We start from the raw sequence: 12162 nt of genomic DNA, 5'->3' as shown, positions 1-12162 counted from the left end.
CCCATAATGCACCAACATTGTTGAAATACCTGATGGAATAAAAACTGAAAAAAAGGATTCGGTCAAAAGTAACAACACTGCATACAACGTTACCAGCAAAAACATGGAGAAAACATTACGTTCCAGCATCAAAAATATTAATTCTCTGACCCAGTTGCGTATTAATTAGCAGCGGTTTCGAATTACGCGTGCATAATATAGTTACAAAACAAGTACAATTTTAACATAGAAAGATCCATAATTTTTCAAACAATAGCTATATTCCATTCGTTCCTATCTCGATTACAATCTTCCAATTCATTGTATACCTTCGATATAAAAAAAATCTGTCGTAGGCACAGCGTACCCGTTGTTCGATCAGACAACGAAACATCCGGGATTATTATAAATGCACGTTGCAGCGTCTCGCTGCCGCTTCTCTGTCGCGATTACTCTCGATCGCGATCTATGTATTTGCGTTCCGGCGGATTTTCGCTCTGTTTGCACAATGATTGGAGTTTTTTTCTTTTTCGTGCGACGAAGCTACGTATTTGCCAGATAGCCGGGGCGCACCAAAAAACTGTGTACGTGTTCCGGAGCCGTTGGGAAATCGATAGCACTCCTCGATACTAGGTGTATCGCGTTGATTCATTGCCGACGATATTTATCATAAGTGGAATCTTGAAGCGAGTCGTCGATACGTACGTACATATATGCATACATACATGCATACACGCTGCGTGAATCACATATACATATACTTACGGTTCTCCGATCACCGAAAACGACGGAATATCGGCCGCGCGGCAGGTGGCTCGCGGACGAGCAAACAATTGCGCCCCGCTGGAAATTGTATACCTAAATATTGACGGACATGAAAGTTGGTCAAAGTTGAGCAGAAATAATGAGGTTTGCCGTGGCGCGATGTAGGTTAAAGCAGTTTCGCGGAGAGAGTACGCAGATGTTTACGGGCGAAGGCGGCCAGGGCCTATTTAATTACCGTAGATCGATCAACGCGTTATCGATCCGACGTCGCGACACTTTGCCCGCGTGTTATACGTAGATCCGAGATTAGGTCGACGACGACAGAATAATCATGCGTCACGGTGGAAACAACAGGCACAGTCTGCAGGGATTAACTCTTACAATTAGATGTGCGGACTACTCGGTGTTACGCAATTAAGCCCACGGGATCCACGATGACTTCACACTTATTTGCAAAGCACGGAATTTAATCGGTGGATATTCGAGGATTAATGGTCGCGCGGAACTGCACTTCAAGTTTCCTACGAGTTCTCCTCGTAAAGATTATACTGATTTCGCGGGACAGGTTAAGATACTTTTTTTCTCTGTGTGTTATTAATGGCTCTATTATAAATAGCCTGTTTTTTTTCAAGATAATGTCTACACTTTAATGATGTCTACATTTTGATAATGCTTATATTTTAATAGCGGCTATATCTACGTTAATAATGTGTATATATACTTTAATAATGTCTATATGCGTTTTAATAATGATTATACGCATTTTAATAATGTTTATATGCATTTTAATAATGTTTATATGCATTTAATAATGTCTTTATGCATTTTAATAATGTCTATATGCATTTTAATAATATCTATATGCATTTTAATAATGTCTATATGCATTTTAATAATGTCTATATGCATTTTAATAATGTCTATGTGCACTTTAATAATGTCTATATGCATTTAAATAATGACTACATGCAGTTTAATAATGTCTGTATCTATTTCAATAACGTTTATGTTGTAGTGGCGTCTATATAATAATAACGTTCACATTTTAAATAATGCCTATATTTTAACAATATCTTTATTATAATAATGTCAACATATATCTTAAATAATAGCTATATTTCCATAATACCTATATGTTTACGAAATATGTTAACGAAGAAATTCATTCTGAGTTTCTTTACAACCTCACTGCTCCATTATCTCAGATATTTTTGTTTCGAATCAAAGTATTATAAAAATACAAAGATTCAAAGATTTTGTCTTATCGGCAATATTGTGTATCGTAATAAGAAAAACGACATTTATTTATTGAATACGATAATAACAACTAGAATTGAAACTTCGGAAGAAAAGATCGAAGTTATAAGACTACGATGTAAGTTTGGCTGCAGCCGATAGCGTAAAAAAAGTTACTAAAAACCGAGAAAGTTAAGTTTCAAACTTTCGTAGAGCACAAAGTACGAGCAAGAAATGATTTCTGTTTAATTACAATACCAATTACATTAGCGTATTAAAGATAGAAATTAATACAGAATTACGTCAATCAATTGTTAAACCGTGCAGGAATTTTAACAATCGATTTTGAAAACATCTGACACCCTTATAAGCTAAACTTAATCCGTTTAGTTGAACGTTTTCGTTCGGTTCGAAAACGTATCTATACTATTTACCGCGCGACCTTTACGTTTATTGCAAGAAAAACACACAATTTCACGCATTCTTTACTGAGAATGCTTCACGGTGTAGAAAAACTGGTTTCTCCATTAATTGTACGTATCCGGTAGAAACAATGTACAACTCTCTCCCGAATTGTCCTTCAACTTGTAAACGAAAATGGACAATTTGGACAATTTGAATCGAGTCTCGCGCCTCGTTTTTACAGTCGTTGACGATCGGCAATTCTGAAGACAAAGCGCGTGGCTCGAATAATCGTATCTCCTCTTCCCAAATTGTCCATTTTTGTTTACACAATTTGAGGAGAATTTACTGTATTTACTAGTTCGATGTTGATCGCTAGGAACCGTAGCCAACTTCGAATAAAAAAGTACGAATAATAATACCGATGGTCAGAAACGGTGCGCCGACCACGCCACATCCGGTGCATCTATTCTAGTGCATTTAACGCGCGTCGATACAGTTACTGATTTCTTGGAAATCAATTTCGGTACGGCACGGCCACAAGTAGATAATAAATCGTGCCTGGCCATTGTCTGCTTTCGTGTTACGCGTGCACGTTGTCACGGGCCATCATATCTCTTCGTTCGTTCCCTCGTTCGGCGAATATCAATTCGTGGCATTAAAATTCACGGGAAAATGTTTCATGTTTAATCAATTGACCGGCGGAACACTGCGCAAATTGATCAAGAATCATAACGTGTACGTATAGCAACGATTTTTCGGGCGGTTCCGTATTCATGATCGGCCGCGTCCGGCGGAACGGAACGGAACAGAAATTGAAAGCTACTGTCAGCCACAAAATCGCGGGTGAAAAGGTATAGGGGAAAATCGATAGCGCGAATATTAAATACGATATAACGCCCCCGGCTTGAAAGCCTTTCAGATACAGAAGTCTTTTCACCGTGTTCCAGAAGAACTTTCTCGACATGCATAAAATCGGATTCGGCGAGACCCGTTACGGAGCTCTTGTTCCCCCATTTCGTGGAATTAGATAATCCCTTAACACGTCAAGTGCCGAATATCAAATCCGGGAATTTCTTGGTCGTTCAATTAATGAGACCGAAATTGAATAATATTAATAATATTTGCTATAGTAACTATGGTAATGTCTCTCTAAGTGACGCTTAGATTGTTCAGGAAAATGGACAATTTGGGGAGAGGAGATGAGATTATTCGAGCCTTGCGGTCCGTTTTTATAGTTATAGGTTGCCAACGACTACAAAAACGAGCCGCAAGGCTCGAATAATCGTATCTCCTCTCCCTAAATTGTCCATTTTCGTGAACAATCTAAGCGTTAAATTGGAGAGACATTACTGTACTAGTTTAGTTACTTTGCATTATAAAAATCTTCGTTACGTTCACTTTTTTTCGACAAATTCGCATTACAACTATTACGATCCCATAACGATTCTATGCAAGTTCTGTATAATTTTTGTGTAATTTTTAATATTTTTTTTTGTACATCGAAAGGTACATGCCCATGTAACATGCCCAAGCGATTACATGAAGTAATAAAATAAAAGGGTCAACCGATAAAATATTAACATTATGATAACATGATTAAAAAGATTTTCATTTTATATAAAATTAATGTAATTCATTCACTGTCCGAATATTTTTGCGACGTCACATTTTGTCACAATCTTGTTCATCGCTTATTATACAAAGGTACATGTGCAATAAATAAACAAAATTTATGTCTCTACTTACTTTAAGAAGTGCTTTATCATATGACAGAACAATTGATTCAATGCTACTATCATAAACAATAAAAAGGAGCAATAACTCTTCTAACAATATCGTGTCCGAATATTAATGCGAGTCACTGTAAATAAATTCTAAACTATAAGTCCTAATGACATCACAATGAAAAGCGAGTTTCGAAACCGAGTTAAAAATGTCATAAAATCAAAGTACATTTTGTTCAACCCCTTGCACTATGACAACGTGTCTGTTTCTGTCTGCAGATTTCATACCTAATCTATTATTAAATCTGAATGTTATTCATTTCGTCGAAATCGAAGCAAGATTTATCCGTTATCAAAATGACATTTTTCCCGCAAATGTTCTCGAGATATTTCGATTTAAAGTTCTGATACGAACACATGGTACGGTTGCACGTTTACCGAGCAATTCAAGCGATCTCCCGTGGTCGTCCTACGCATTGTGCACCGTGCACGGCACGGCCGAACTGTGACGAGCACCACACGCATGTTCCTGATAATAACTAATAAATTCTGCAATTTAGTATAGTGGGACGTCTATTACTTCTCTCTGCACCCTCGTTCCGCGTGCGCGTGTACAAAGTGTCGTCGTAACCGTCGCATAAACTCCGTCGTATCAAAGCGCTGGAAAACGTGTCTCTTTCAGGAGGGAAATTGCACCGTTAACGCGGCAATTTTCTTGTCCCTTGAAACGTAATTGAATGGCCGGCGAACATACGCTCGGCCCCCGAACAATTCGCCTCTGCGATCACCGCGAATTAAAGTTACGCGGCGTGCCCCCCCTCCTTCCCCCCCTCTCTCTCTATGTCTCTCTCTCTCTCTCTCTCTCTCTCTCTCTCTCTATGTATCTCTCTCTCTCTCTCTCTCTCTCTCTACGTATCTCTCTCTCTCTCTCTCTCTCTCTCTCTCTCTCTCTATGTCTCTCTCTCTCTCTCTCTCTCTCTCTCTATGTATCTCTCTCTCTTTCGCTCTCTCTATGTCTCTCTCTCTCTCTCTCTCTCTCTCTATGTATCTCTCTCTCTCTCTCTCTCTCTCTATATATATATATATATATATATGTATCTCTCTCCCTCTCTCTCTCTCTCTCTCTCTATGTATCCCTCTCTCTCTCTCTCTCTCTCTCTATCTCTCTCAGTTTCTCTGTGTTTCGTTTCGTCGCAATCACAGCAACGTTAGAACATTGCCGCGTGAAAACTCGGATTGAAACTCAGATTTCTATCCAACAGAATTAATTCCTTCAACGAAGTGCGGTTTCAATGCATAACACAGAACGAAGCTCCCCTAGTATCGAACATTTCACCCTTTGCGGCCTGTAATTACTTTCATAACAAGTTATAATGGTCCACAATTTGGTTAGCTTGTAAACTATCGTAGCGCCGAAAACTTGCGCATTTGTGCAATTACGACAAGAATAAAGAAGTCGAATACAAAGCTGCAAGCGCAAAAAGCACTGTGTTACATTATTATTCTCGACTCGTTGAAGCGATCGAGGAACGAAACAAACAAGTGTGGAGCTTCTGTATCTTGCAACTGGTGCAGACAATTTTTATTTTGCATAAAAATCTGTAGTATGAGATGTTACTATGAATGATCTGTATGTTTGCGTGACTTCGAACTTGCTGTTCTAGTTAGTTTAAAAATATTCTTGTTCGTGCGATGCGAGGCCAACGCTATGTATCAATTCTGTAGTTGAGGAAAAATAAAGGCGAGAAGAGGATATTTAACTTGTGAAATACAATAGAGTTTTTTAACTTTTGATATTTTCATTTTCGCTTCGAGATAGAACATCTTCTGCGAGAAACATTGGATTATTATACATTATACTCGGTAGAGTATAATAAATATAATCAGTCGAGATTACATGCTAAATGAACCTTTTCAGTACTATATTATGCAAGAATTAAGTAGAAGCAGAGAAATTTAGCATTCGTTAGATTTATTCCACAGCGAGGAGAATTTCCCGTTCTCCACGAAAACGTGAAAATGAGAACGTTCGAAATTTATAGTAACAGCGGCTCGATGTTATAAAGTAAATTATTTAACCAATGCACGCAGGCTTAATTACTACAATTTTCCTAGCAGCCAGTTTAAATCGTTAGACATTTGCATCAAATCTAACGAGGCAATCAACTGACCTATTTAAATAAAAATAAATTAAATAAAATAAATCTACTGTAATCCCCAGCTCGGCGTTATAAAATTAATTATTTAACCCTTTGCACTCGAATGACGATTCTGAGGCGACGCTAAAAATTGCTACACTGTTTTCAAAAGAATCTTCACATTATTACATTTATTTTATTATTAAATTATTCGATAAATTGTTAGATAATAGAAGTGTTCTATAATCGTACACGTTCAATTTCACACGTATCAAATAAAAACAATCTCATAACAAGTGGAAATATTGTAAGTTGAAACAAATGTCTTCATTTCTGAGTTAAAATAGTCTCGAGTTAAATGCAAAATATCCGAATTTATGACACTGAAATAATATGTACGTACCGTATTTCCTTCGTTTAACACACTGAAGAAACACACTAAACTATAAATCAATCCCAGCTTCAGTGAAGCAGTAAGTATTGTGTCAACGACACGCGAATAAATGACTGATCGGAATAAGAGAAATGCAGTTAAAACAAGTTACAGTAAAGAAAAATTGCCCATCACGCCGCGTGGGGCGTATACGCCCCACGATTAAATGAGGGCATCAGCAATAGTATTAAGATGTCCATAATTGACTGCATAATGAATTTTTAAAAAATTCTTCATTTTACAATGATAATACCAAATGGCTTGAACGGAAAGTTCAGCGTGGGGCGTATACGCCCCACGCGGCAGGGAACGTGTTAACAAACACCGTGACGTTAGCAAATTAATTGCTTCAATTTTCTAGTAGCCAGCTTGGATCATTAGCTGTTCGCATCGAATCTAATAAGAGGGTCGATGTCCATCTCAAAGAAATACACATTTCGCAACCATGAAATCGTGAACAGCACTCGTCCAGCAAGAATTAATTAATAAGATCAAGTTGAAAAGCGAAGTTACTCCGGCCGTAATTCGTGCAAGATGAAAGGCAGGAAATGTCGTGATTAATGTACACGTAATGTATATATGCGTAGGTAGGATACAGAGATGACATAACGTCAGGACGAAGTCGATAATTGGTATCGAAAAGTTCCGCGTCGATGGGAATAGGGTTGTTCCCTCTTTCCTCGCGTTTTCCCGCGTGAGTCCTGGCAAACTCGATTACTTCGGCGACACGGGACGGTCGCCTGTTCGCCTAACCGAGGACCCGGCCCGCGGATATGAAATTATAGTCATGAGATAATTAGTACGAACTCGTCGAACCATGCACATACTGCGGAAATGATGCTCTGCTAAGCGAATTCCCATGATTTATGTGGATCGTGCAGGCGTGGCCTTGCAATCGCGTCAGGTCCTCCATAATTAGTTATGATTAGCTACCGTGATCTTGTTGCAAATGCGCGAAACCAACTGTCATAGATACTTGTTTACGATGTAATCGAGAAATTAATGTCCCTTGTCTCGTGCTTTCTTTTATCTTGCGCAACCATCGGTCGCAGGCGTGCAGGGACTAACGACGAAACTTTAATCGACGCTAACGGATACGTATGAAATCGTACGAAAATTAATCTGTGGATAGAAATTTATTCGAATAAGAATTTATTCGTACCGGAGTTCGTGCGAGAAATAAACGATTTGTATATAGATTAAATAATCTATAAAAATAAATATATTAAAATAAAGCTTTATTATTGAAATAATTTTATAATATATAATCAATCGAATATAAAATAATTTGTTAATAAAATTATATATATATATATATATATATATATATAATTTTACATTCAATTTTGCAACAAATTATTTTGTATTCGATTGATTATGTAATAATTTATTCGAATAAATGGATAGAATAAATATAATAATTTATTCGAATAAATAGATAGAATAATTTTTGATGAGTAATAATATTCGACTAATATTCGACTTAAAAGTATTATGCGGGATGGGTCGGAATTCGTATGTACAACCGAGCAGGGGGTTGCACTACAAATCCTACAATTTTAGTACTATAATTGTAGTACTATAATTCTAATACTTTCCAACATTGACGATGATGGAAACATTCCGTTGACTGCATAGTTCGCAACAATCAATGTTTGTAAACACTATCCCGGACGGAGCCAACTGTGGTAGAAGAATAAACGACAACTAAATCCTTTACAAAGGTAAACAAACTTTAAAGTTGATTCTCTCGGAAAGGGAGCCCCGGATAATAAAATGTTACACCAATTTTTTTTTCCTTATTTTCTCACGTAGAATCAGCCCCTGCTCGGTTCTGCTACGAATTCCTGTACAGGGTGAGGTCATCTGTTGCTTTCCTTTTTAGATTGCTATAAAAAAAACCGTTTAATACTTTCCGAAGGTTTTTTGCTTTATTAACCAGTTAGCTGTTTTTAACGAGCATTGTCGTCGTAGCAGAAGATGTTGTCGTCTCTTCATGGCGAGTATACTCGTCGAAAACAGATATATATTTAATAGTTAATATTAAATATAGTTATATATTAGTAATATTATCATATATTAATTATATTATTACATATTAACTATATAATTAATATAATATATAATTATAATATATATTTAAACAGTTGCATATTTTAGAAAAGTATTGTATATAAGCAAAATATGAAGAAAATCAAACATATGCAGCATAATCACAGTAACTTGCTCGCTTTTCGGCGTGATTGCATCAGCTAACTGATTAAAAAGAAATCAACAGATGGCTCGCTCACCCTATAGGATCGTTCCTCAGCTTTCGTAGCCGCGATCTACGAAGCAGCGTGCACAAGATCATGGATCGTCGTCGATCGATCGGTACGCGAAACTCGCCGAAGAAAGTTGACGCTGTGCCTGGCTCTGGTGTCGATATGTTTTCGAAACCGGGTATCTATTTCCGAATCTGTGACGAACCTGCATCTTGCTCGGAAATCGCCGCCAAGAATAGCCAATTTATTGTCGCTCGTTCGAAGTTTCCCGATACCGTCTCGTCCCTCATTCTTCGGGAACTTCTCCCATCGATTTCATGCCGCGTCGCGAATTTCGTTCCCTTCTCTTTTATCGGAAAATTGGCCGTTCAGTTTTACGAAGCACGGTAAACCCGGCCAGATAGACGATAGCGAGGGAGTGAGGAAAAAACAGATAGAGATAGAGAGAGAGAGAGAGAGAGAGAGAGAGAGAGAAATGACGCGAGGACGAGGGGAAACAGTTAGAGGGAACGAGAGGGAACGAAAAGACCGAGCCCCGGGAAAAACGGATTCTTCTCGCAGTCGGTAATCGAATGAAATCGACTGCTTATCAATTTTTCCCGCGTCTCGGCCCGTTCCGGTCCCGATTTAATTTCTGCCGCGGGCCCCGGCCGATTGAATTACGCGAGAAACGTCGACGGGAGAAGCGACTTTCATCCGAAGGCTTCTCGCGGCGAGATTCCGCGAAACGACTTGCGCAATAATTTACACAACTGGAAGTCGATCTCTGAGGGAAACTGTTCGCGAAACGAAGGAAATTGTCCGCCGCGTGATTCAGAAACCAGGCTGCGAGCGAGCGAGCTATTCACGCTCGCCAAAGAAACTTTTCTGGTTACCGAATGTAAACGTGCCGGCTCGCTAGCTATCCTCCTAAAGAATCGTCCTTTGTCCGTGATCGATCGGCGAAATTCACCCTGGGATTTTGAACTTCAATCCGCGAACCAAAGATCTTCTCGAATTCGATCACTCGTGTAGTTTCCAAAGCTATTCTGTCTTGCACGGACATCGCCGCCGAGAACAGCGAATTTATTTTTTCCGGATTATGCATATTATAAAGGAGCTTAATAGACCGTAAATAAATGATAATGAAATCATTGGTATTGCATGGGATAGTATGGAAATGTTATGTCTCAATAGTTAAAAAGATCTCTGCAAGTAATTAGTAAGTAATTAGTAATCTTTACTACGTGGACGATTTTTGAAACTATAGAAGAACAGAGGAGCAATATTTATATTTTTGAAATGTTGTGCAAGATAAATAATCTCAGAGGAATGAGAATAAATCATTTCCGTCACGAATTCCTCGGCGAATCCTTAATTTTTCCTTTCGATGTATCGCGTTCAATATCGCGTTTTACAATCGCGTTTATTATGATCGAACGTTTTCTACAGATTAAACGCAGTCCTAAATCTCGACGATTATAAAAATAACCCATTCTCGTACAAAATACGGATAGTATCTAATATCTAGACTGCGAATCTGTATGCAAAATAAAAATTTGCATCGTTCCTTATCTCAAACAGAAAGTAGACAAAAATGTACGTCTTCTGTTGTCTTCACTGTTTAGCGTTTAGTTTATTCAGATAACTATCCTGGTAGCCAGACTGCGAATCTGTATGCGAAATAAAAATTTGCATCGTTCCTTATCTCAGACAAAAATGTACGTCTTCTGTTGTCTTCACTGTTCAGCGTTTAGTTTATTCAGATAACTATCCTGATAGCCAGACTGCGAATCTGCATGCGAAATAAAAATTTGCATCGTTCCTTATTTCAGACAAAAATATACGTCTTCTGTTGTCTTCACTGTTCAGTGTTTAGTTTATCCCTTTCTTTTCATATAAGTGCATGAAATCTATCATCTACTGACAACCGTTGCTCCGTCCGCCGTATTTCTTTCGTCTGTCGTGCAAAATTTGCATTGTCTCGGAAGAGGGGGGAGGGGAGAAGGTTTTTCGAAGCGACGTCGCGTACGCGATCTCGCGATCCCGATCTAGAAACGACACGGAACCCGGCCGCGTGCTTACACGCTCTGCCGCGCACGAATCGTTCCATAGATCGCGCTAAGAATTACACGAGCGCCGATTGAAATTGACATCCATTTGTCAAGGCCTGTTTAGTCCGTGGTCGACGCTCGCGAGGGTTGCGCTTTGTTGCTGAAAAGTTAGTGCGGCAGCGATCGCGGATCGGCGAGCTTCTTCTCGAGCAACGCATTTTCCCTTGGAAAATCACGCCGCGCGTAGTATCGTCGATCGCGCGCACGAAGTGCGAACCCGGCGCGGTTGTCCTCGATAAAACCCGGCCGAATTCTATGGACCTGATAACGCGGATATTCGGATTGTGTTGTGTCCGGCGTGTGCTGCACGCCGTTTCTCAACGCGAGCGGCGGCGCGGTTGCTTGCTTTGCTCGCGGAACGACAAAGAATGTCCGTCAGGTGACACGATCGCGCGTTCGCGGAACGTGAAATCAGCGTTTCGCGTGAGCCGGTACCGATAATCAGATTACACGGCTACTGCGACGAAGGGGAACGCGCTTTAAAACGCGATTACTCGGCCGTGCTCTCGCGATTGGATTATTTATCGCGACGCTCGGCGACGCAGCCGGAAAATTAGAAAAGCGCCCGGAGAACCGAGGTATCCGCCGGCGGGAGCATGCTGCAGGTGAACACCAGAAACTCGATAAATGCTCCTATAAAGTGACTAGTCGAGCTGCGGATGTTTCTGTAGATTGTAGATTCACGAGCTCGCAGACCGGCCGGGAATTGGGAATCACCTGTGTTATTGCGTTTTCGTTCAGCTATGTTTGCACCGAAGTGCATAAAGATTCCCAGATTGCTGCTCGGATCTGCGCCGGTTTCGCTGTGCAGCCGTATAGAGTATTTTTGGAAGACTGCGATGTTAATTGCTCTAGGCTATGTTACAATATTATTACATCGCGTAAAAGAAGTACGATTCCTTTAATCCGAGTTTCGACGATTTTGCACGGTTGAGTTTAAATTATTATAGCTTAGACGAAGCACAAACTTTCGCAGTCTAGAAATTGTGATAATTAAAGTATTGTGAGATGTGTTAATTGCTCTAGGCTATGTTACAATATTATTACATCGCGTAAAAGAAGTACGATTCCTTTAATCCGAGTTTCGACGATTTTGCACGGTTGAGTTTAAATTATTATAGCTTA

General features: G+C 39.4%; 1 protein-coding gene across 6 annotated transcripts in view; it reads left to right on the top strand.

Moving 5' to 3' along the window:
- The window catches only part of krz (beta-arrestin protein kurtz), a 101478-nt gene that overhangs the window by 45104 nt on the left and 44212 nt on the right, over positions 1-12162 (top strand). For 2 of the 6 annotated variants that reach the window (XM_033465338.2, XM_033465339.2), the window contains exon 1: positions 11067-11642. The exons of 2 other annotated variants lie outside the window; for them this stretch is intronic. In XM_033465338.2, coding sequence (XP_033321229.1) covers positions 11634-11642 — 9 coding nt within the window. In that variant the 5' untranslated portion in view covers positions 11067-11633. Of the gene's footprint in view, positions 1-11061; positions 11643-12162 lie in introns of those variants that run through there. 2 more of the 6 variants (XM_033465336.2, XM_033465340.2) reach the window with 2 other exon arrangements.

This window comes from Megalopta genalis, chromosome 8, assembly GCF_051020955.1.
Source record: "Megalopta genalis isolate 19385.01 chromosome 8, iyMegGena1_principal, whole genome shotgun sequence".
NCBI lineage: Eukaryota > Metazoa > Arthropoda > Insecta > Hymenoptera > Halictidae > Megalopta > Megalopta genalis.
This window is presented reverse-complemented; position numbering and strand designations above follow the sequence as displayed.